The following is a 26,633-nucleotide window of genomic DNA, read 5'->3' on the forward strand; positions in this document are numbered from 1 at the left end:
ATTTATCATGATAAATAAATAAATAAATAAATAAATAAATAAATAAATAAATAAGGGGGGGGTGGAGAATACACGCCCATCCACAGTTGGTATGAGAGCTTTTTGGGAGAAGTGGTTTGGTTAACATAAAAAATTTTAAATTTAACTTATCTTTTGATGCAGATATCCCCCTTACAAAAATTTATCCTATAAAAATACTTAAAAGAATGCAAAATGATGTGTGTATCAAGATTCCTCAAAAAAAATTCCAAAACCTTAGTAGAGCACTGTAACAGACTAATGGGGTTGGGGTGCCTAGGGGAGGCATGGATGCATAATACAAGAATGTTTACAGAAAGGGCAATATATCCTTACTGCATGATAATTTGTAGCCAAAACAGGATTACCATAAAAAGACTGAAGAAACTGAAAAGAATAAGAATATAATATATTCCACATTTATGTTTGCAAACAAGGTATAAGTGCATAATAAAAGTTCTGGAATGAAATGCACCAAATTTTATGGCTTTTAACTCTAGAAGGAAAGGGATGAAGTATGTCTGCCCTTGCAATTTTTGCTCTGCATGCTTTTTATGTCATTTGATTTTTTTTTTTTAATAGCCTACTTGTTAATCAGTTGAAAACAGGACTTTTTTTAAAAACCCCAAAATGAGGGGCGCCTGGGTGGCTCAGTGGGTTAAGCCGCTGCCTTCGGCTCAGGTCATGATCTCAGGGTCCTGGGATCGAGTCCCACATCAGGCTCTGTGCTCAGCAGGGGGCCTGCTTCCCTCTCTCTCTCTCTCTCTCTGCCTGCCTCTCTGTCTACTTGTGATCTCTCTCTGTCAAATCAATAAATAAAAAATCTTTAAAAAAAAAACAAAAACAAGAACAAAAAAAAACACCAAAATGATTTACATGTATATGTAGGCTTGGGAAGCTATGCAAAGCCACTCTAGCCTATCACTTACTCCCACCTTAAGATGCTTGGCAAATCCTCAGTTGCAATCCTGGGTGCTGAGTCCTGCCCGCAAGAAGAGTTTCTTCAAAGACTGCAGGACAAAGATGGAAAAGCAGAGAGGTCAATAGTGAAACTTGAAGACATACTTCTAAAGCCCATGCCATTGAGTACAACTCATTTTTCACCTCCAAGAGTGTATATAACTGTAGAAAAATATGTGTGTGTGTTTGTATGTGTGTGCCTGTCTGTGTGTGCTGTTGTTTAGATGATAATTTACAGGAATATTTAGCAGTAGAGAGCTACAAACCCATCATTGTTTCTGCCGCCTACCCATGAAGTAAGGTAAATGAGAAGTTAGGACTGGGCCCCAGTAATAGAGAAGGGTGATTTACAGCACTTACCCAGGACAGGAACATGGTCTTTTGAAGCTAAAATAGAATTGTCTGTTTAGAAAGTGCTCCAGGTCTGCCCTCCAGTCTGTAGGAAGGACAGAGGTCTTTATTATCTGAGCCTTGATGTCGCACTACAGTCTTGCCTTCAGCGGAGTGTGGTCTACGGGAAACCACAGACACTGACAGAGCCCTGTTCTAAGACAAAACAGATGAGACAGGGACATTTATCTGAGCACAGCCGAAGTACCAGCATAAACCTCTGGTCATATTACAGTAAAGACCTGCTGCGCTTCAGTCGTTTAGAATGGCTTGGAAGATTCTCAACAGCTAGATGGCCTAAGTAGAAGTAGCTGGGGTTGGGACAACTGTCATGTCCAACAACCCTGGCAAACAGTGAACAAACATCTATTTACATAATCCAGGCTCCCAAAGTGCAGAAATGCTTGCCAATACAAAGCCTGAGAAGGACACAAAGAGCAAGGACAGCTCACCCCAGAGTCGGCGCCAGTACTCCGTGGTAACACCGCCGCCTCACGGCACCTCTAGACACCACAAGCAGAAACTACAAAGACATTGTACTACTTAAAACAAACTTCACTTATAAGGGCCATAATAAAAACTGAAATGTGAAAGACAGAAATCTTTCCAACACAGTAAGAGGTTAATATCCCAAATACAGAAATCAGAAAGGAAAAAGAGGAACAGCCTGAAAGGGATCATCTATTCTTTTCTGCTGCTCAGCTTCCTCTCTCTTCCTTGAGAACCCTTCCTAATGGTGAACTCACTACATGACTGAGGTGAAAACGTTCCCCTCATCTACTGAGCTGGGCACTTGAACTGGGTGTTAGGGTACTGGTCATATAACCCACACCTGCGAATGGCAGCTTGGTATGGGATGGGAAAAAATAGTACCATAGGGACAAAATGTAAGAAGACACTGTTTCCCACCTAAAACATTAGGTGGGGATTCCCGCCCCTCCCTGTGCCTTGCATTCTCCAAACATGATACCCAGGCTTGGTAAATGAACAGGTTATCAGTGCATGCTAAAATCATGACGTGTCTGTCAGAGGTTGTGGGACCAGGGAAAAGCCCGTATTCACAATAGCGTTTCAGTGATTGTATCCTAACCAAACATCCAAAGTTAGCATCACTAACAATTTTAGGTGCCTCCTGATAGGACACAATGTGAAGTACACCACATCCCCCGTGGGGTCCTGCCAAATATAATCCAGCCTCTAAGACCTAACCCAGTTCACGGGAAATACAGGATTTGGACGAATGAATTAAAGGATGCTTCAGGAAACACACAAATCCAAGATGTAGGACATCATATTTTTTAAAAGATTTTTTTATATAATGACTAATTGTTACACACAAAACTTGACTGAATCCTGGTTTCAAAAAGAAGCTCCAAGACCTCTCAGGGACAATTACAGGAATTTTAACACGAACTGAGTATTAGAGGTCTGTTGAAAACTTTTCTTAGATGGTACCAGATGAAATGCGTGAACTTTTTTGGACTGAAACCTAATTCAACATACATATATACATGGCACACATTTACCTAAGGACAACATGGTAAAATTTTAATTGCTGAATCTGTCCAAGTAGTTTGATTCAGGGATGGCTGTGGAAACATTCTTTACCATAGCACCTAATTAGAAATAATCTCAGTGTCTAACAAGGAGGTTGGTTAAATAAACTGGTAAAACCAACGAAGGACAGTAACTCCCAACATCTGTAACAGACAAGATAGGACATGGGACTTTTTTGTGTAAAAAAGATGAAAACCAAAGATTTTATGACCCATCTGTCAAAGCCTAGTTCCAATGAGGTATCTGCCCTTTAGCTTCTCTTAATGAGAACTAAAAAGACTCCCTTTTCCCCACACATGCTTGCCTTTATGTGCTTACCAGTTCCCTAGTGCTTGTCGACTCTACCACAAGCTTGCTGAGTGAGGATGGGGGTCTGTTCAGCAGGACCAATTCAAGTAGAGGTCACCTAACCTACAGAACAAAAAATGAAGAAGGAAGAGGAGGGTAGTGGGGTCTTTCTCAGTGTTCAGGTAGAGGCTACAGGGTAGCTATGGGGATACTGTGGTGCAGTTAAGGGAAAGAAGTAAATTAAAGGAGCCACGAGTTTGTGAATGTTCATGCCAGGTACTATGCTAAGCTTTCCAGAACCATCTAGCCCAATCCTTACCATCTTACTACTAGTTAGACACCAAATCAACAAAGTTGATAAAGGAGAAAACCCCTGAGAGGTTAAGTGACTTGCCCAAGGCCACACAGCAAACTCAAGAACCAGGATTCAAATTCAGCAAGTCAGATTTCAGCACCTCCGTTTTTCCTGATTTACTAAAATCACTGAGGAAGAACATGAGTGCTTTCAGAGTAGCAAAGGAGGAGAGACCAGATGGCCTTTCAAAGCCTTTCAGTACCAACAAATCCGTCCACCCAACGAACATTGAAAACAGGCAAATTATGGTCACCGGTGCACCTGGCACTTAATGTCAGAAAGAGAAGATACCACACTGGTGAGAGGTTAATCTGTGTGACAGAAGTTCCTAAAAATAAAAAGACGAGAAGGATGAGCTTCCCTCTGCCCACATGTCTTTTCCCATTTCAACAAAATAAATAATAAATGAGGGTGTGTTATTCCACCATGTCAGAATCTTCTTGGCTGTAAGTGGTAATTATATAAAGCAATTTTAGGAATTACTTTATTCAGGCAAAATGAAAGCATGGATTCAACCCCAGTGATTTCTCTAAATTTTTATTAATTTTTTTTTTTTTTTTTACAGCTCGATCCTCTTGTGAAAAGGAAAGAATTTGAAGATTAACAAGTCAATTACATTTTTTTTAAACAGCAATTAATCCTCATTACAGAGAACAACAAACAAAAGATCTGTGGCACATTATCTTTGGAAAGATCTTTTGCAAATTTTTCTTCTAAAAAAAGAAAATTATAATTTTCACAGATCACATATGTCTCTTTCAAAGGACTATACAAGGCGGCTAAATTTTATTCACAAAAGCCCCAAGTCGCAGTTCCATTGCTGAAGTAGATAAAATACATGGAGTCCCCGTCACTTGGGTTGCACATCTTCCCATTGAGAGCATCACTGCTTCCCTATCCTACGTACAAACTCACTGTGTGGGCTAGACAGCTGGCACGTTATTCCACAAGAACTAAAGACAAGTTCATATTTCAGACCAGTGATCGTTTATCAACTGGATCAATTTACTCCTTTTTTAAACGATTTTAATACCAAGATTTGACTTCCTCTAAAGTTATAAGAAAGCAACAAATATATAATATAATATAATATATAATGGTAATAAATAAAAAAAGGCAACCCTGCTCAGGTATCATCCAAAACATGATCACATTCAGAAAGAAACAAAAAAACAAAAAAGATTTGGGACACATGCCTATAAACACACACACATACACACACACACACACACACACACACACACACACAAGAACAGTGTATACTTGATATCTGAGGGGAGATGTGCAGTAATTTTAACAATACATGTTGATGGCCCGAACAAAAGGCGAAGTTAATACTGCCTGTGTTAAGCATCACTTAAACATCTACTTTTAAGCAAAGCACGTTACCTTCCTTAGGTCGGCCATCGCCTGGTCTTACCAGTGCAGCTGGGCCAGCCTTGCTGCCAGTGGTCTTATTCCCTTGTCCTTCCAGGCCAGTAGAGTATCATCTAGGCTCACAGGAGCTGTGTTTCCTTCCTGCCCTTGTGGGTAGAGAAACACAGGCACTTTCTTACCCATCACAGTACCTGTTGAGATCTGTTGCACAGTGGAACATAGTGTGATTTCCCTGGGACAATGGGAAATTCACAGCCCCTGTAAGTAGACAGACGATGCTCGCCAACTCATCGTAAGAACTCAAGAACATGGCCAGTGTCATCATTCTCAGTCGTTGAGAAACCAACACAACTGGATTGCAGACTGAAGGTTTATATGGTAGAAATAGCACGTGCGGTGTTTGAAGGAAAATCCGCAACACCATGTAATTCTGCCACTCCACCTCCAGCAAACAAAATGACAGAAGATAAAAAGGCACAGGAGAAACCTTCTATCTGTTAATTCTCAATAGAACCAAAAACAATCAAAAGAGACAACCCGCTGCAGAAAGGGAACAAAGAAGTACCGCCATGATCCCCACACGCCTCCAGAGCCACAGACACAACTCACTTTCCAGTGAGCAGATCTCTGCATCTGTGTTTCTAAAAGAAGCCCAACTACTCTAGCAAAATGGAAATACTGGTACTTGATGGTAAAGACTGTAGTAGAAGCAGTGGCCATGTTTTTCAAAGATTTGTGTAGTGTCTGGGGAAAATAAATCCTTAAGAAAAAAAGCAGACCCGGTGGTGGGAGATGGGGAATCAAGCCGTACTGGATTCATTAGCCTGAAGATGCATAAACACGCATCAAACTTCATGAAGCAGGAGAACAAAATGTACAAGACCCACATTAACATGTCTTAAAGCCGTATCGAAATAAATACAGCATTATCCCCAAATTAGTATTATTTCGAAACTAGGTTTGGTCAACAAAGGCACAAGGAATACATCTAATTCCAATAGCCTCATACTCTGTGTGTGTGAATGTTTGCATGCATACGACACACACATGTCCTTTCTAGATTAGACACAAAAGCTGTTCATTTTGGAGGACATAATGGTTCATCTTTTTGCTTCTAAAAATTATTGGGCAGGAATCCTAACAAAATAGTAAGCTCTTGATTCTACTACCTGATTCTGAATATTTAAGGTACCAATTAAGGCAAATTTTCAGCCAGAAAGGAGTCGAATGTTAGGTTCTCAAAAGCCTGAGATCTGGAATTAAAGGATATAAACGTGTTCTAACTTGTCTGGGGGAGAAAGCGAAGTATCTTGGTCAAAACAGATCTATAAAATAAAGGTCCTTTTATTAAAAAAAAAAAAAATGCAGATTTCACTCAGTATCATTCACTGAGTGTACCGTAAAAGCCATTCTCTTGCGGTTCTCATCCTGACAACAGGCCTGCTGGACCCTCGCTTCTTCACCACAGCTTGCGTATGGTCAGTGTTTTCACATTCTTAACCCAGTGTCATTTGGTATATTTCAGTGAAGCGTCTTTCATTCTTTAGCAGGACCCCTAGTCTGGCTAAAATCTCAAGCTCAGTGATTCACATTTTAATTATCTCCAGAAAGGACAGAAACACTCAACATTTTAAAAAGTAAAACAGTGTTCTTCCATCTCTTAGTAAAGACACACACACACACACACACACACACACACGCACATGAACACACGAAACTGTAGTGCCAAAGGCAAGACTATACAATTTTCACTCCTTAAGATATTTTTGTATTTGTCTCATTTTATAATCTAGTCCTTTCAATTATCTACCTCAGTACAAATTCTGCCTTTGGGAATTTACGCATGCAGTGAAAAAGTGCAGTGATTTTTAAAATTCTCTAGATTTCTATATACAACTGTAACAGGAAAAAGACCTATGAACATTAAGGATTCATCAGCCACTATTTTTCACATACTCTATTTAAAAAGTAGCCACCGGGAATCCTTTTAGGTACAATGCAGTAAGAATCAGAAATATTCCATGTTCAAAATACTACAAATTGATCTCTGCAAATTGATTAGTTTTTCAAGGGACAAATTCTCAATATAAAGGTCAGGGGGGGGAAAAACACTACTCACAAAGAATAAGGCCACTGAGAAAGCAACTGATTTTTTGGTTTTGTTTTTTTTTTTCCTTTTTCTTTTAGAAGTGGCTGAGAAATGGACTCAGAAATGTCTTCAGTCACAGGAGCGCTGTTGATCATGGATGGCGCGCACACACTCCAACACAGTCTGCATAGATCAGAACCTGTCCGAAGAAGACATGGCCTCCCAAACTGACAGGTGACTTGTACTGGGGAATGGTTGGGTAAAGGGGACAGAGAAGACCAAGTGAATAAGGGGGGAAAGGACATTAAAAAATCACATAAACCTGATTCTGGTGTCCTGTTTCACATATATTAAGAGATGGACACGATGTCACAACCCACCCGCCAATTACTGCTCAATTAACGGAAGGTTCTGTTGAATGGCTTTGCTTCAGAACATCAGTGAATGAAATCGGTCCGTCAAGATCATCTATCCGGTTCTCATGCTCAGATACATTCCTGCTGGACGTAACTCTCTGGCCTTCACCTAAACATGAGGTGCCAAACCTCTGAACTAGCTACCGTTAAAAAAGAATAGGTTGGATAAGACATTGAAGGAACAGCTTCACACGGACAATTCGTACATGAAAATCATCGCCACTCCCATCCTCCACACATCCCATCCCTTCATATATTGACCAAATCACCGAGTTCTTACGTTCCTCATACAGACTTTTGACCTCTTCGTTATAAAGATGGCATTCCCTTTTTCATTAGTAGTATGAAAATGACAAACATTCTGGGTAGGAAACAAAATGTAAAGGGGCAGAATGGGATGAAGGGAGAGAAAAATGAACCAAGGGTAGTGATAACACTCACTCCTCAATTTTAATACATGTGCAAATTCTACTTCTAAAAGGGATATTAAGAATTGGCTTTTAAAAACACTGAACTCAAAATAACGCTTCCAATAACCTTCAAAGTTTCAATTAAAAAAAATCTGTGCTTATGGTTATGTCGGAATTTTGACTGTGTTCTTTCCTTTTAGGTCATTCCCTATGAACTTGGTTTAATATCTCTAATACGGCAATAACAACATATGGGAAGGCCACAGTTCCTCTTCAATCCAATCAAATCTAGTTGATTGAGAACACTTTGGAGTGAAGGCATGCGGTGACTTTTTTTTTTTTTTTTTTTTTTTTTTTTAAAAGTCTAATTAACCACCCAAATCTCCACATCCTCTCAGGGAGTTAATTTACCCTAGGCAATCAAGGGCTCAGAAAGTCTACTTTTGCTATAAATATAAAATAATCTGTAGCAGAAAAATATAGCCTCTCTAAGAAGTAGATTTCATTTTTGTTTGCTGACAAAATTGTGAGTTGGTTAAACAACATGAGTTACCACATAACTGTAGACCACAAATCAGCACCTCAAATTCCAGCTCTACTTAAACAAAAATTAAAAAGCACTTTAGCCATCTGGTCAGGTATAAATGTTGGTTCCCTTCTTCCCCAAGGTAGAAAATTCAGAATATAGTCAATGGTGACTGCCTTTCGCGGAAGCAGGGGGTAGGGACCGCAGCGCCACATCCTCCATGGTGCGTGCGAGCTCAAGATGGCTTCCCTGTGGGCGGCAGCTCCTCCCTCCACTGCTCCGACTTACACTAACTCCCAGCAGTGACAGACAAATCAGAACTGGGGTGAACGCATGGTACTCCAGGAAATGGGGGAGTGGGGGTGGGGGGTGGGGAGAGTTGCCTTCAATTTCATAAATTGTGACAATAATTGGTATTTATCAAAGTCACTGTTCACAGGCAGAAAGTGGGGTACAGTGGAGTCCTTCACAACTTAGCTTTACAGATGACCGTCAGAATTTCCTAAACAAGTATTTCCCCCAAAACATGAAAGAAAAAAAAAAATCATCCACAGAACCCTACACCAAAATTCATTGTTTAAAAAATTTCCTTCTGCAACTAGACAAGGGTGGCTACTGAGGTGACAGGAACGTGCTCTCAGAGCTGAAACTGCTTCTCCTCATTTCATCTGCCATTTGCATCCTGCTGGTTAAAAAAAGTACGGAAATGTTTCTAGACCACTCACACGCCCACTCAGTCTACATTGCACTTCTGTCCTTTAGTTAGGAAAGGCAAGATCATCTCTGAGGCCAGCCTCCTCCTTTCTGCTTCTGCATAACCACTAGGTCCAACCAACGATCACATAAGTTCTTGAAAGTTTAAGTGGACAAACGTCCTGGCCATCTCATGGTGCTTCTCTTCTCAAGTTTGGTGTCTTGATGAGACAAACGTCTGAACTGTTTTTGAGGCTTTCAATGTGCAAAAAAGTCCCCAAGCCATCAAATCAACTTGGGCCTCCGTTAAGGTGTTTTGGTTGCTTGTTTTAGCCGCTGAAAACCCTGTCTTGTATAGTGCACCAGATCCATCAAACTGCTGTTGAGGGCCAAGGCACACACACTTGTGCTGAGCTGAGCAAAAAATTCTGCAAACAAAGCAAAACCAAAACCAAGTAAACACATTTGCACACACAGAAATAAAAATGGAAACATAAAAAGTCAACGTTCCAGCAACTGTATCCCCACAATATTCTGTACACTTCATCACAGCAAAAAATCACAGTCTCCTATAATGGCTCGCTGGTTCTCCATGTCCCTCCACAACACTGGAATGTAAGCCCTGGGCTGTTTCCTGAGCTGAATCCATAATGCCTGGCACGGTGGCTTGTGCTGGAAAATACCCAACCTGCACTACTGGGTCAATGGATGGGTGAATCAAACAAAACCAAACCCCCAACATGTGAAAAGCATCATTAGTCTGCTAAGAAAGTAAAATTCTAGGAGGCAATGAGAAATACAAGTGGCTACAGGTGGCGGGCCACTGTCTTCCCTACAGCCAGGAAAGAATCTGGAAGGCATTACTGGGGCAGTAACGTATCAGCATTTACTCAGTGGTCGCCGGACTGACAGAGAGCAGCTCCTCTAACAACACACACGATCCCATCTCCCGAACTTTCTCCAAGGTTTCTTCTTCTCAAAGAAGTCTCAGGAATGTTTTCTAGGCCACACTTCTTATACTGTTGCTAACTGTCTTTCTCAACAGATACTGAAAACAAATGTGTGACTAGGTATTTAGGTCACACGACCTCACGTACCAAGCTGGTCGTGCACAGAGACAGCCGGTCCCTTCCCGTCTTCGCTCGCCTCGCCCCTCTGCTAGCATGTCAGTTCAGGCTGACATAGTGACACCAGAACTTCTAGGGGGCAACCACTCCTAAGTTAACACAGAAGTCTGACTCCGCACCACAGAGCTCAAGAAAGAACTGCGGCTGGCTGGGTCACGAGGCAGAACGGAGGAGAGCAAATACCTATACATTCCCTTCTCCTCAGAACAAGGAACATAAACTCCAAACCAACAATGTCCCTCCCTCCTGCTCCCCATGCCCCAGGAGTTACCACCATAGAGCCATTTACCTTTATTCTTCCTTGTAAGGATTTCAGCCTGCTCCCAAAGATCAAAGGCGGTAAGGACATGGGAAGTAATGGTGACATATGAAGATGTCATGTTTTGGATGGTGACAGGCATGCCGCTGCTCCCTACGCTGCCAGCACTTGGCTGGGACCCGACAGGAGAAGGCATTGGAGAGAGAGGGGACGGTGTGCCTGTGGTTCTGGAAAGCGCAAGAAAGAAGATAACTGGTCAGTCACCTAAACCCGCAGACTATGGACTACTTGTCTCTGGGAGTGCAGTCCAGTTATAGAGTTCTGAGGTGTACTAGCCAAAACAATCACTTCCAGAAGATCAGAGATGCTTTTCACCTTCAGTATTTCGGGAATTTATTTCAGGAAACACACAAGATGGTGCCCATCAAACAGAGAATGTAACTGGGGGGAAGTAAGGTGTCCTTCGCTGGACACAGAATCAGGAGGCAAATTATGTTCCAAATATGCTCGTTCCATTTCCAGTCCAGTCCCTCAGCCTAGAAGCCCCCCCCACCACCACTCAGTTCTAGCTTCCACCAAGACAGTACTTCCCCGTGAAGATGGTTCTCACCTCCTACATCTTCATTCTCTCATCCAGTCAAACACGGACCGACACCTCTCCACGCTCGGCACTCTTCTGGACCCCAGGGAGACAGCATGGCCTCCCTCTGGCCACCACCTGAACTGGTCTCTTCGCATTTACCTATTAATTTACCCATTGCACTTCTCACATCCCATTATACTCTTCTGCCTATTCCTTTTCCTTCCTTGAAGGCTGGGACCATTTCTTACGAATCTTGGCATTTCTGGCACTTAACACAGAGGAGGCTCTTCCTAAGTATCTACGGAATCAGTGCCTGACTGAACCAAGGACAGGACGCCTCCGAGGAGACTGGGCAGGAGGCACTGTGCCTCAGGGGATGCGCTCTTCTCCCTGTTCTCCTTCTGGCTACCTACCTGCACGGGCCTTGACAGGACTCAAGTGAGAAACATGAGGAAAACACTGAGATGGGAAAGGTAATGGAAAGATCAAGGTCAAGCAGCAGGAGCCTCATGACTGGGTCCATCCACCTTTGGGGGCTGAAGGGACCCCAAGAATATATACCATGAAGGACTAGAGAGCAATCTCCATGAGGGCAGAAATTCTTGTCTGCTTTGTTTACTGCTTTATCCCCTGTGCCTAAAAACAAGGTTTGGTAGAGGAAAGGTGTTTGCTATAAACTGGCTGGGCAAATGGGGAAGGAGTTATCTAAAATAAGTTATCTAAAATAATGTGACTGACAATTTATTAACTTAGAATTAACATCTGAGGTGAGCGTTATGAAAATTTTCCGAGGTAAGAAGTTACTTCTTAGTCAGGACTTTTTTTTTTTTTTTTTTTAAAGGGAGGCCATATGGGAATCTCTTCTTTTGAATGTGCTAGAAATGGGGCAATCTTCTAGGTGATATTCTTAAAATAGCAGAACTTATCAGAACTGGAACTTTTCAAGGAGTATAACCAAATTTAAAAAAAAAAAAATACTAGGCAAGTACTACAGGGTAGAAAATTTTAACTTCATCTTAACAACACCTGCACAAAAATTCTGTTTTTCACCATCTTATGGCACAGATGAACACCTTCAGTTCACAAAGAAGGTGGGAGGTAGCGAGAGATAGTTTTCATTCTTAATAGTACTATCATGGACCCTAGATAAGGGGATTTGGTTCTAAAAAGTTCTTATATACTGAAATGCCAAGACAACATGTCCTACAGACAGAGAAAAGACTTTGGCTCTAGTTGGCTCTGCCTCTGTTTTGTGTTGTCAGGCGTATCTGTAGATCCTCAAAGCTCTAAAATTTTGACCTGGGATTCTGGGTAATTACCTTCTTATGTTACTGACTCAGCAAACTTGTAACCTTTCCTTGACTTGTAACCATTCCTCGAAGAGATAGAAATACACTAATAATTTAAGTTTAAGGAACAATTCAGCACACAGATGTAACACAATTTTTGGAAAGCCAAAGTCATACAAATGGCTGCAAAAGCAAGAGGTAAATATACAGAGATAACCTGATTCTGAGAATTATTTAAATTAGACTTTTCATTACCTTGCAATGCATGGAGAAGGCGCCTGGGCAACTTTGAAAAGACTGCTGAAGTGTTCGTTAAGAGCACGAGAATACTTTATTGCTATATCTTTTTTACAACGAAACATCGCCATGTTCAAAATGGATTGGCAACGCATGCTATGAACATAAACAGAAGTGAGAGTAAAGTATTACTTTTGTAGACACAAGTACCAGCACTACACAAAGCCATCTAACTAACTTTCACAGTCTAAGGAACACAAAGGGCTTTCCTCATCTATGTGAGGAAAAACGTCTTAAGACTCTTACTGTTCACACTATCCTCAAAAGGAAATCAGACATAAAGGAGTGCCTGGGTGGCTCAGTCACCTGAGCACCCCATTCTGGATTTCGGCTCAGGTCACGGCTTCAGGGTTCCTGAGATCAAGCCCTAGGTTGGGCTCCATGCGGGGTGTGGAGCCCGCTTAAGGTATTCTCTCTCCCCTTCTCTCTTCTCCCTCCCCGCAAAGTAAACATTGGTGGAAAAACACAAATACAGAGAAATATCATTTAAGTTATGAGACCAAAGCATCTATTGAGTCAACAGTAAAATGGCGGTAGATGCCTTTCATAAAAAAGTAACTATCAGTGGGATTAACTCTTTGACCACACACTCTACTTTCTGGTATTGTTTTGCCTTTCACTATTAATTTCCATGTGAAGAAAACAAATTTCAAAATTTTTTTTTTGTAACAGCAAAAGATGCAAAAGCATATACCATTTAGACAAGTGAAAAAAAAAATGTACACACCATAAAACAGCAAATATCTTCTCTTGTGGAGCTGAGGCGTCTGAGAAGGATTTTAACGACATTATAAACCTATAGGAAAATCCAAGAATACATCAGGTTAACCAAAGGCAGTTAGAAAAGCCAAGGCACAAAGTCATCTTATTATGTTTGTCTTGGTTTTATGTTGATTTTCCTAAAGATGTGAAGACACGAAAACCACGCAGGAAAAAAACCCAGGCTTTAGAGCAGTAATTCAGGCCATTCAGCAAAGCAGGCAAAACCATGTCTCTTCTCTGGCCTGTCAACCTGCTGGAAACCACGTAGACTCATGTCCTCAGAGAGTCCCCTGCTCAAACACAGATAAAGAAGGGAGCTGACCTGGAGCTGCCAACACATCTGATAAGACAGCCAAACTGGAAAAACCCGCCTCTCCCTGAAAGGCCTGGCACCACAGTCCGCCTGGCACCACAGTCCGCCTGGCAAAAGGACGGAGCCGAACCAAGTCCCTCCATTCTAGCACTTCAGCTGTGATACAACTTTCATGTCGGGCCCAAGAGATGAACCTGGAGCAGTAACTTTTTTAAGGCTCTCCTTTATTAAGTCGTCTTCCTACTACATTTGAATCGATTCCAACAATAAAGGCGAGGAGGGGAGCAGCACGAAGGAAGATGGCAAAATGATGTGGCACTTACTTAATGAGGTCCACGCTTTCTGAGTACACCGAGTAAGCCGACTTGCACGCCGGGCTCTCCGTCTCCATGGCAATCCCACACTCAATAAGGGACAAGGCGGCCTCCAAGTACTTAAAAGCCTTCCCAACCTTGTCCGTCTGTAGAAGAACATGGTCAGCATTAGGCCTCAGACAGACTTAACTGTATCAGTAACAGGATGGAGGTTCCTCAAAAAGTTAAAAATACAAACACCCTATGATCCAGCAGGTGCACTACTAGGTATTTACCTAAATTATACAAAAATACAGATTCAAAGGGGCACATGCACCCCAGCATTTACAGCAGCATTAGCAACAAGAGCCGAACTATGGAGAGCACACCCAGATGTCCACCGACTGATGAATGGATAAAGATGTTGGGGGGAGTGTGTGTGTGTGTGTGTGTGTGTGTGGAAACATATATATGTATATATAAATGGAATATTACTCAGCGATCAAAAAGAAGGAAATCTTGCCATTTACAGTGGCGTGGATGGAGTCAGAGTGTATTACTGTAAGTGAAATAAGTCAAACAGAGAAAGACAAATACCGTATGATTTCACTTATGGGGAATTTAAAGAAACCAAACAGATGAACATAGGGGAAGGGATGGAAAAATAAAAGAAGATAAAAACAGAAAGGGAGGCAAACCATAAAACAGACTCTTGACTCTAGAGAACAAACTGAGGGCTGCTGGAGGGAGTGGATGGGAGGTGGCCCTGATGGTGATAGGCAATAAGTAGGACACTTGTGATCCAACACTGGGTGTTGTATGTAAGTGACGAATCAATAAATTCTATTCCTGAAACTAGTATTACACGATATAGAAGAATAAAGAAAAATTAAGAAAAACTTGAAACATTAAGTATTATATTTAGTAAGTGCTGTTAACTTCTTGTACTTGAAAAATGTCTTCTATGTTTAATAAAAAGTGTTTTACATTTCAAAAAAAGAAAAAGAAAATTAGTGACAAAGAATAAAGATCAAATTGGCACGCCCCCCCGCCCCTCCCCCCCACTAAACCAGCAGTACATGGCTTTACTGGTTTGCTTCACTGGTGAGAGTATAACTCCTCAAATTTGTTTACTTAATGCCATCTCTTTCATGGAAATTCCAAGATTTATACTGGTCTCAGTTTATAAATGAAAGGAACTACAGTAAAAAGAACTACAGTAACTATATATAAGGTTACTATATAGTTACTATATATAAAATCACTATATAGTTACTATATATAAAGTTACTATATAGTTACTATATATAGTAACTTAAAAAAAGTATAGCAAAACAAAAAATTGCCAATATCCACTTCTTTGAGCAAAGTATTCTGTAAGGCTAACAATGACAATATTCCTATAATAGCTTCCTGGGTTGCTCTGGAGATGGCGTTCAAGCAGTTGTGTCCTCACTTCCCTACTCAACATTGAGTAAGTAACGCAGAGAAAAAAAACACCTCTATGCTCAGAGGTGCACTTAACTATGTGGAATGCAAAAGGGACCAATGTGAGACCTTGTGCAAGTAAAGGAGAATTATTACTCTTTTTATTTGACATAGAGAAAGAAAGAGAGGGAGAGAGAGCTTGACAGCACATGCAAGGAGAAGGTGCAGAGGGAGAAGTAGGCTCCCCGCTGAGCAGAGAGCCCAATGTGGGACTTGATCCTGGGACCCTGGGACCATGACCTGAACTGAAGAAAGATGCTCAAACTGACTGAGCCACCCAGGTGCCCCCAAATAAAGGAGAATTAAATAAGAATAAAGAGGCTGCCCGTTCAGGTTTTTGTCCAAACCAGCATATTTTTAAAGTGAAATGAGCTATTATTAGGTATTAAAATGAGATGCAACAAGGTATAAAGCAGGACTGAACTGGGCACACTGGGATATATGGGCAGCTTAGGTAGGGAGGAAGAGGAGGTACATCTGTATAAATTAATTTCTATATAAAACAAAAACAAAGTTCCCTGGACTACTGTTTGAATCATGAAGGAATCCAGTGGCTGAAAGCGTACAATGTCAACGTAAGTTTTAGACAACCGGCTGACAAAGTACTGAGAATTTACTCTTTTGCACACCTTGTCAAAAGGTTCTTACAGTTCTGGCACCAACTTTGGGGAGCTCTGCCTCTGGAAAGCAGAGATGGGAAAAACACTGTCCTTTGGTGTAGACGTGGCCGTCTTCATCGTAATCCAGCCGTCCTAGGGTCCTGGGAACCAGGCCACTCTGGAGAGGGGTCTACAGGTAGAGGCTTACCTCTGACCCACAGTAAGCATCCCCCACAGCAAGGACTTGATAAACATCCCACCCTGATGAACAGGGGCTGATAACAGGGTTTTGGTCCAGGCTTCCCCGGCGGGTCTGATAGAGCCGGCTGCCTACAGACTGCAGCTGAGAGCACAAGCCAGGATGGGGGGGGGGGGGGGCGCACCCTGCTCTTCCCCCGAGGTACAAGGTTCAATAGATGGTATCTGCAGGGGCTGAGGCTCAGAGAAAACATTAAATAAATAAAAGCCCCTGAGTCTTAGATGTTTGAACATGACAAAGGGCTGGCATTATCTAATTATACTGCCACAGCAATGTAAGAGCACATTTAATTATGGATGCAATTAACAACAAAAGCACCACTTCCCAGAAAGTTCCAACAGCCACTGGGTAAAGAGAGCTCATTTTGTAAAAGCATGTTTACCAACACTGCAATCATTATTACCTTCATCTTAAAACTTTACCTAAGGGCACTTGTCTACTCTTCCCTCGGGTTATTATCTCAAGGGCTTGGAGACAATTTTGGAGCAACAGACTACCTCAGCTTCCAAAATCTTTCAGGCTGAACACAAACTGATCGACTTTCTACAGCAGAACACGTCTCCCACATCCAAAGAACTGACTCAGTGGCAAGAGGAAGCCCTCATGTATTAAATCAGACAGCACCAGGTAGACTTAACTTCCATTCATTAAGATACAAAACTTGTGGGACGCCTGGGTGGCTCAGTTGGTTGGACGACTGCCTTCGGCTCAGGGCGTGATCCTGGAGTCCCGGGATCGAGTCCCGCATCGGGCTCCCAGCTCCATGGGGAGTCTGCTTCGCTCTCTGACCTTCTCCTCGCTCGTGCTCTCTCTCACTGTCTCTCTCTCTCTCAAATAAATAATAAATAAAATCTTTAAAAAAAAAAAAAAAAGATACAAAACTTGTCACTAGGTACACTGTATATTCGCCCACATTCAGACTGAGTCAAAGCAAATAATTTCACGAAGAATCCGTTACTCCTCGCTTGTTAAAACCCACTGATCCATGGGGCACCTGGGTGGCTCAGTTGGTTAAGCAACTGCCTTCGGCTCAGGTCATGACCCCAGAGTACCAGGATCAAGTCCCACATCAGGCTCCCGCTCTATGGGGAGTCTGCTTCTCCTCTCTCATGTTCTCTTTCACTGTCACTCTCTCTCTGAAATAAATAAATAAATCTTTATTTAAAAAAAAAAAAAAAAAGTGATCCTGCTTTACTTTGTGGCCTCCGTTGGCCCTCTCCCACCCCCCTACCTAACCCCACCCTCACCCTGGAGTTCAGTGATAAGGAATTCAATGAGACCACAGAGATCTTATCAGAAAACATTCCACCAAAGGGACAGAAGAGCCAAACTGACCATTAATTCTGCTTTCTGCTTCAACTTTTTGGCCTCCTTCATGTGGAAATCTGCTTGTTGTCTGAAAGAGAAGCAAAGACCAGGGGTGGGTCAAAGGAACCTGGAATTACTAGACTGGACAAGATGACTGAAGACTAAGCGGGTGAAAAAGGCTGGGAGGAGCCAGGGCAGAGAAGGGGGGAAGCTGAGAAGGGGCAGAGGAAATAGGAGGAAAGCAGCAGCAGGAAAAGCCAGAGTCTTACCTGTCAAGCTTCACCGGAGGCTTCCCTGGTTTAGAGTTACCATTTGGCAAAGAAGGCACTAGAAAAGGATATGCAGTATCTCCAGAAGACCCCTTAAAAAACAAACAAACAAAAAAAAAACACAACACATCATACAGGTCACACTCCTACAGTTAAAACCATTGACCTAAATATACCACCCCTCTAAATTAGCCCAAAATAATAGCTTAAAAAAGAGAAAATCAAGCACTGTACAACTTAGCTTAGCAAAGCATTTTCCTAGCTAGATTCAGCTGAAACTGTAGGTTCTGACTGTACAGAGGACCACAAAGATATGAAGACAAGAATGTCCAAAAGCCAAGATAACCAACAAACCTAATCATAATGCCTTCTCTTTTTCAACATGCACCCGCCGCCCCCGCCGCCCCCCCCCCACAGGTTGGCAGGCAAAAAGGACCTTGTATTTGAGAAAGTGGCTACTTTTTTCCCATTACGACCAATAACGTAGGTATTTGATACCAAGCATGCAAACCAAGAACTAAGCTGGGTAACATTTTTTTACTGCAAAACACCTGATAGGAAATTAACACAAAAATCTATTCCAATTTTTCACCCCTGAAGCACTTTGTTAAGGAAGAATAAATAGCCCCTAAACTTACATGGAAAATTTACCATCTTTTTCACTCTCACAAGGAGAACTTTAACCACAAATAACTCATTACTGCCTTATTAACAGGGATGAAGAGTCCTGAAATACCACCACAAGGAACCTCTCTTATTTGGGAACTTAAAGCTGTACTGATGGATTCCACTCTGTAAGTTCCAGTGCCGCCCCCCCACCCCCAAATTACTTTGTGCTCCGGACAGCTTCCAGATCCCTTCCCCTCTACTTTTCTGTGCTTGGGAGCAGAAGGGTCTTTGTGGCTGCCCTTGCTACTACTGGCACTTTGGGGAGGGTCCTGGCTGCAGGGGTCAGCTTCCCGCTTTGGCCTCTTTTGTGCAGGCTTGGCTGACTTCTGGGAGGAGGAGGAAGAGGATGACGATGCAGATGGGGGTGGAAGCGCTTCCTTCTTTGAGGGCTCAGAGGAGGGCCTGGATGTTCTGGAAGGAGACATCATGCAAAATTAATAAGACAGAACACGAACCATGTAACTTCGTAGTTTAGTTGTAAGAGAAAATGGCTGCTGACACCAAAAATTAAGAAATCATAGAGCACGAAATCCATTCTTGTAGAAAGGCCAATTTTCAGGGACTTTGGGTACCTCTGAGATATCCAGACCAATCTATGAATAATGGATTAAGTTGTACGGTTTGTCACTAAGCTCCCAGAGTCCACCACCCTCCTCTCCCAAGTTAGTCTTACTAGCTGTCCCCCAACCTGTACCTTTCTCTGACAAGCAGGCTAGCCCAGGTGCCACCTCCTCTCTCCTCCTCCAACCTCCCCTCCCCCAAATCTCTGTTGGCTCCCACCCAGTGACACTACGCACTTTCTTTCGCCAAGTCATTTCATGAAACGATTTCTTAAATAAACCAGAGAATGAATAACAGTTATTTTTTATATTCACACCTTCCTGGAACAACCCCCTGTCCTGTGGCCACCTTTCTCCAAAGCAAGGGACTGTAATTGCCTGAGAGCGAGCACTGAGCCCAGGCTCCCAGGGTTCAACGGCTAGCTCCAACTGTCAAGAATCTTGTGACTGTGGACAAGTCATTTTCTTTCTCTGCGCCTCTGTTTCCAGTTCTGCAAAGTAGGGATAATAATAATAGCTCGTTTCTTGTTTTTGTGAAAAATTCTTTTAGAAAGAAATTACTTCCACATGTTTAGAAAATTTTCCATAGTTAAAATGTCTCTGAGAAACCTAAGTTTGGGCTCAACACACTATGATTTCGCAAAAGGTCCGCATGGATGAAAGCAACATGAAACAGAGTGCATCACCAAAATGAGCCTAATGGTGTGCTGATCCGCTCCTACTGCATAGGAGAAATGTTTTTGCCCTTCAAGACCCAGGAAGACTCGATCATCTGTCGGGGCTATTGCTAATCTCTATACTCACTTTGTTTTAGAAGATTCTTTGTGGGAGGATGAAGATGATGACTGTGACTTGGTTTCTTTCTCCGGTCTGGCTTTCTTGCTATCATGGTCTTTCTCTGCTTCAGCCTATTAGTGTATTATAACAAAGTACACTGTTAAAACACAGATGTACGGACAAAACAGAAAAGACTACACAGCAAAGGTAAGGCAAGTCACTGGACTTTCAGCGACACCTATACGCACACAGCAAACTTCTAAGTACCTACACTGCGTGTGTTTCAGGGGCCAGAGGGAAGTAGACAATCAAGACTTGGTGAATTTGTACAGAGACAGATTTTCGCAGAAGGAAGGAGTATTCTTCCCACCCAGGGAAGGGAGGATGTCTATGTTTAAGTAAGAGCTGACAACAGGAAGAGTACATAGTAGCTCTCATCACTTCACTGACGTTTTTCTAACTAGAAAAGGATCAATAAAGCATGCATATTCACAGCAAGTGACAACGGATGATTTTATGAGTAAGGACATCCCCCTTTCTTTCAAAATGACCATCCACTTATGCCCACTAATTTATTCTTTGTATAAAATTAGAAGTGGAGTACTTAAGGCTCACTTTTCATCTAATGAAAAATAAGTATACTATTGAGAAAGAAACAGGGTTACAAAACCCTGTGTGTCTGTAACTTACAGAGAGGACTAGAAAGACATACAACAAAAAATAGTTACTTTGGGATTCTTTTTTTTCCCCTCCACTGACACAACTGTCTTCCTTCCTTTTTAAGAGACTGTCTTTCTATCTCTCTATACATATATGGGGATACATGTTTCTACTTCTCAAAAAACTTGAAAAAATGAAGGATAAGTATAATTTTAATGAAGGAAGAGTACGAGCAGAATTCTAATTCTAATTCTACAGAGAGTCACATACCTCAGAAACATCTGTCTGCACCAAATAAAGTGCAAGCTAAACACACGCAATGATTAAGAGAACAAAGAACTCTTCCCAGCAGAAGTCTTTCTCCCTGGTCAACAAGCAGACCAGGCTCAAGCAGACTCAGTGACTTCACAGCGGCCTCCTTCCCACGGGTCTGGGCTCACAGAAGCACTCCATGGGAAGAACAGCAAGTGACAATAAAGTGATTGCTGGGAGTCCTTCAATTAATTCTGATGCTCATTTAGAACTAAACTCCTCCAACTGTCAGTTCACCAACAGAGAAATCTGGGACACCACCCAGTCAATCTAGGACAATCCCTAAAAAACCTGAAATCCTCTGTTAAACCCTTAGAGGAGAAAAAAATTCTTCATGTTAACCGATTGTGAGAGGCTCCGATTTTTACCACCACCATTCCCTGAATTTCCCCAAGAAAAAAATGAATAAATTAAGATGGGCAGAGCTTACTAATAAGCAGCTGGGCCCCACTCAAAGGAAAGGGACTGGGAAAACCATGCCCCTCCCCTACCAGACATTCTGCAAACAAATGTGCCAGAGTGCGCCTGTCCATTCAGCCCTTCAGATCTCCTCTGGAAAAACGTTTTATCTCTTGTTTCAAAATAAATCATTCAAGGTGGCTTACAAAGGTACAGGTTCCTTGGTGTGTACACAAGTGAGACTAGGAAGAAAGGAAAATGTGGGGAGAGAAGAGAAATGAAATGCAAGGGAAGGCTGATTCTGCATGGCCTGCATGTGGCCGCCAGCCGCCAGGCGGTCTCTAGACAGAACTTGGACATGGCTGGTCCAAAGTGACTGAGCTCAAAGACTCAGTGCGCAAATGGGAAATGTAATTATTTTTATATTGATTAAATGCTGAAATGATGAGGTTTTAGTTATACTGTATTAAAAAAAATTTAAAAATTATTTTCACTGGTTTTTTGCCTTTTTGTATTTTTAAATGTGGTTAGTAGAAAATTTAAAATCAGATATGCGGTGCACTTTGTATTCCTAGGAAACAGTGCTGTGCTACAGTTTTCTAGTGGTGATCTGCAAACTGGGCTCTGAATTTCAATTAGCAACACAAAGGAGGAATTATAAAATGTACAGGTTAGGGGTGCCTGGCTGGCTCAGCTGTTTAAGTGTCCGACTTTTGATTTCAGGTTAGGTCATGATCTTGGGGCTGCAGGATCGAGCCCCTGTGTTGGGCTCTGTGCTCAGCAGGGAATCTGCTTGAAATTCTCTCTCCCTCTCCCTCTGCCTGCCCCCCTGCTCTAACAAAATAAATAAAATAACTTACAGATGAGATAACAACAAACCAGTTGTTCAGAAATATAACCATTTATTACAGAAGACTGGAGAAAAAGCACCCTGGGGGACTCTAGTAAGGAGAGAATGTGATGTAAATAAACAGGCACGTCTTAAAGGCAGAGCTGAAAGAGGAGAGGGAATTTCACACAGCTGCTTCTCTTGTGGACTTCAGCAAGGAAGTCAGGGGCCAGCAGCAGAACTCTGGAGCACAATTCAGAAGAAATGAAAGGCGCTGGCACATGCCAGGAGAAGCCTCCTGGGCTTCCACACAGCACACAGATGCCCATGCAACAATTCGTAATGGTGACCCTTGAGAGACCATCAAATCTGGCAGAGAAGAGAGAGTAAACTGGAAATGACTGGGTTAAGATAGAACCTTACTATTCTCCTTGTCAGTTAAGAACCTACTGTGCCCAAGAGTGTCTGCCACCGGTGAGCCCACTGAATTCCCCTCCGTTTTAGATTAAGGGCTGGGAAGTTGGCCCAGCAACCAGTGTGAGAAGATGGGGGATTTCTCTCTGGGCCAAGTCACAGATTTGCTGAACTATCCAGACAGACATTAACTTGTACATGTGGGAGTTAGCAATATATAATTTTTCCAGTGCAAGGTAATTAATGACACATAGGATAAGTCCCCACGGGAAAACTAGGCATAAACTGTCCACAAGGTTACTTCCTCAAAGGTTACTTCCTTAAAAAAAAAAAACCACAAAACACAAAACACAAAACACAAAAAACAAAAAACAAAAAACCCCACCAAACCCCAGAGGTGGAATGAGAGTTCATTTTTGTTTGTCTGTCTTCACACTGCTTAGGGCATGCTGGTTAGGACCATAAACCAAAGTGGAAGACCTTAGACACCACACATGAGTATAAGCCTGTCACAGGGAGTCAGCTCTCACAAACTGGACACAACCCTGGCTTGTACCAATCGGCGACTTAAGAGAACAGCCACATGTCTGGATGGCTCAGTGGTTTAGCATCTGCCTTCGGCTCAGGTCATGATCCCAGGGTCCTGGGATCGAGCCCCATGTCGGGCTCTCTGCTCAGCAAGGAGCCTGTTTCCTCCTCTCTCTCTGCCTGCCTCTCTGCCTACTTGTGATCTCTCTGTCAAATAAATAAATAAAATCTTAAAAAAAAAAGAGAACAGCCACAGAAATCACCAAGCACAAACGCAGACACTAACACGAGACGCCCGTGTTGGCACTGACTGGAGTACTATGCTCACGGCACTGACAGGCGGCGTTGACAAACCGTCACATCCTGTAAGCTGGGAGAAAGTAAGCCATTAAACCCAATGAGCAACATTCCCCTCGTGACGGTCCTCGCCTGCCTGACCTCAAGCCTGGAGGCCTAAGGTCAGGGTCTCCGTACACTGTGCACTTGAAACGCCATCATCTGCTGTCTGGAACAGTCACAGAGGCTTCCCTGGAGTAAGCATTTGTGAGGCGGCACAGAAAGTAAGGTGAGTGGCTGAGGTCCCCAGGAGCAGGCCCAGTGCTACAACTCTTAAGCGGCTGGATTTAGGAAAGGGCCCTGAAACAGCACGCTAAGCAGTACTGAGTGGTGAGAAATGTAGTCTTGAATTCCGAGGCTGAAAAGCAGGAGGCAAGGTGTTCTTCAGATGCTTCTGGGACAAGCAGCCTTTTGAAGATGAGAAGAGAGTGATGTACTCTCTCTTCAAGAGGACAAAGAAGTCTCGGGCGCCCTGTGGGTTAGCCACAGACCAAGCCCCATTCCAGGGAACCCGGTGTCTGCTCTGGGCTTTGGGCTTTCCTTTCTCTAGAAGGATAAGCGTATCAACAGCACCTGCATCTGCAACAGAAGGAGGCTGGGGGCTGGTGACCTAACTGGTTCCTAACTGACGTCTTTGCTCTTCTTAACCTGTGGGTCAGGCGGCCAAGGATTACCTGCCCGGAGGCTGCCCCACCTGCGGTGGCAGTCAAGTCCCAAGACCATAAAAAGGAAGAGCTGGGGCTGGGCTGGGCTGGGCTGCCAAAGGAGAGCTCCTGCAGGGCAGCCACAGGAGCCCGGCATCTGGCTCACCGTCCAAGTACCCACAGGCAGCAAAGGGAAAGCGAACGCTTTTCCAAAATGGACACTCATTTTAGGCCACAGAGTTTCTACCAGGAGCTTAGTTAGCTACAACAGAGCCAAGAAGCATCTGAAAGGGAAAGGGATGTAGAAGGTAGAGGGGCGTGGGGGTGAGGACGCAGCACACTCGAGCAGCAGGAATGGGGACAGCAGAGGGACTGAGCCAGGATGACACTCTGTCAGAGTCAGGATACCACCAATCTCGAACCTCTCTCCAATAATCCCCCCCAAGGAGACACTTGGCCACCAAAAAAAAAAAAGAAAGAAACCAACCATCGTGTGTGAAAGAGAAGAACATCACCAGACCACAGGAGCCAGCGCGAGCTCCAGACCTACTTTTGCTAAGCAGCCAAGTGATGTTAGAGCCTTCTGGGATCCCATTTAGAAAAGGAACAGCTGAACTAGTGACCTGTAGGATCTCAGTGCTCAAAACTCTAACACCGTTGTCTCCCTCATGGAAGCGAGCGGGCTTGGTAGCACCGGGGGACAGGAAAAGTAGAGAAGCAGCCTTCTGCTCAGAAACTCAGGATTTGCCTCTGCAGGAGGTTTACTAAGACAATGACACAGTGGACATCAGGTCCAATTAGCACCGAGAACGAGGGCAGGGATTGAGAAGACAGATTACAGTCACTGGGATAAATACTACAGAAAAGGAAAAATAATGCGCTTTCCCCCTTCTTCTTGGTGAGGAAATACACAAGAATAAGACTGGTTTAAAACAGCCTCAGCAGGGGTGTCTGAGTGTCTTAGTCGTTAAGGGTCTTGCCTCTGGCTCAGGTCATGATCCTGGAGTCCTGGGATAGAGCCCTGCATCAGGAATGTCTGCTTCTCCCTCCCCCACTCCCTCTGCTTGTGTTCCCTCTCTCTGTCAAATAAATAAATAAAATCTTTAAATAAATAAATAAAATACAACCTTGGCTACCATCTCATACAGTTATGATGCTCTTCTTAGGGCAATTAGCAAGGCATGAAGAAATCAGACATCAGTGACTTTAGAAAACTGTAAGGCATGAGTTTTCAAACCCTTGATTTTGAAGAAGACGAACGGGAAATGTTGGTCTGAATAAACCATCAAGGAAAGACAGTCAGACCCTGGATACAAGGAAGGGACTGAACGATCTGCAAGCAACAGAAACACAGTTTCCCACGACATCCCAGAACTTCCTCTTCCCACTCCCCAAAACTGACATAAAGGATAGCTCCGAAATGTTATTTCCAAAAACGCCAAAGCTTCTTGGTCAGAGAAGCAGTTATTTTGAAAAATGAAAAGGCAGACTTGAATGAATATACCTCCTTTTTCAGGTATCTGTCTACCCAATGGTTAGGACAATCTGGCATTTTATTTGAGAGGCGATCCAGACAATGATTGAAATTAAATGAGATATTATAGGGACACCTGGGTGGCCTACCCGGTAAAGCGCCTTCAGCTCAAGTCATGACCTCAGGGTCGTGTGAGATCAGGTGCTTTATCTGGATCCTTGCTCACTGGGGAGCCTGCTTCTACTTCTGCCTCCCGTTCCACCTGCCTGTGCTCTCTCTTGCTCTTTCTCTGTCAAATAAAATCTTAAAAAAAAAAAAAAAAGAAAGAAAAGAAAGAAAGAGAGAGAGAGAGATCTACAAAATGCCTAGAACGCTTAACCCACACACGGAGCGCCGCGCATGTTAGGCGTCCTGTTAGAACGCTCTCGACTGTGCTGGGCTATGTGTATTCTACTGTACCTCTCGACTTCCGTTTGTCCTCACGGCCTGGGAAACGTAAGCATGGTTTACACACTGTAGAAATGAAAACACAAGTTGTATCTGAAGTTCTAAACTGTTCTAAACTGTAAGCTAGATGAAGAAATTTGTGGGTTGGGAGCACTATGTCCAGTCACGCCTACTTTCTCCCACAGTTTTCTCCACTTATCGTCATGAACTGCCCCTGCCCAGTCCTTTAAAGGAGTAAACCCTTTTCTGCAGAGGCCGTGGCTGACAGCTTCACGAGAGCTGCTTTCACCCACCATTACGCCCCTAGGGTGATCTTCTGCTTTTAAGTCGAAAGTGGTTTCAAGGATCTGTTAACCTTCCCAAAATTTGTGCTACATTTTGCACCACGAAAGGAAGAGACAGGATTTAAGCGAAAAACTAAAGTTGGGGGGGGGGGGGTGTGCCTGGCTGCCTCAGTCAGTACAGCATGTGACTCAGTCTCACAGTGATGAGTTTGAACCCCATGACGGGCATGGAAGTCTACTGAAAAATCAAAAAAGAAAATAGAGAAGAAAAACAAAATTTCACTAATGTGAAGGATCAGGCACATTCTTCAACTGCTCAGAGAGTTTTCTAGTGTTCACACTTAAAATGGAAGCGATGAACGAACCTTCACCATC

The 26,633-nt window shown here is 43.0% G+C and overlaps 1 protein-coding gene across 3 annotated transcripts in view; it reads right to left on the reverse strand.

Annotated features, from left to right (window-relative positions):
- Nucleotides 1–8,796: 8,796 nt before the first annotated feature.
- AFF1 (AF4/FMR2 family member 1) overlaps nt 8,797–26,633 on the reverse strand; it is a 201,114-nt gene continuing 183,277 nt past the window's right edge. For all 3 annotated transcript variants that reach the window (XM_044224572.1, XM_044224571.1, XM_044224573.1), the window contains 9 exons: nt 19,959–20,062; nt 18,756–19,005; nt 17,926–18,017; nt 17,684–17,744; nt 14,033–14,169; nt 13,362–13,430; nt 12,593–12,730; nt 10,496–10,692; nt 8,797–9,507 (listed from right to left, as the gene is read on the reverse strand). In XM_044224572.1, coding sequence (XP_044080507.1) covers nt 9,386–9,507; nt 10,496–10,692; nt 12,593–12,730; nt 13,362–13,430; nt 14,033–14,169; nt 17,684–17,744; nt 17,926–18,017; nt 18,756–19,005; nt 19,959–20,062 — 1,170 coding nt within the window. In that variant the 3' untranslated portion in view covers nt 8,797–9,385. The remainder of the gene's footprint in view (nt 9,508–10,495; nt 10,693–12,592; nt 12,731–13,361; nt 13,431–14,032; nt 14,170–17,683; nt 17,745–17,925; nt 18,018–18,755; nt 19,006–19,958; nt 20,063–26,633) is intronic.

The sequence above is a fragment of the Neovison vison genome, chromosome 11 (assembly GCF_020171115.1).
Source record: "Neovison vison isolate M4711 chromosome 11, ASM_NN_V1, whole genome shotgun sequence".
Lineage (NCBI taxonomy): Eukaryota > Metazoa > Chordata > Mammalia > Carnivora > Mustelidae > Neogale > Neogale vison.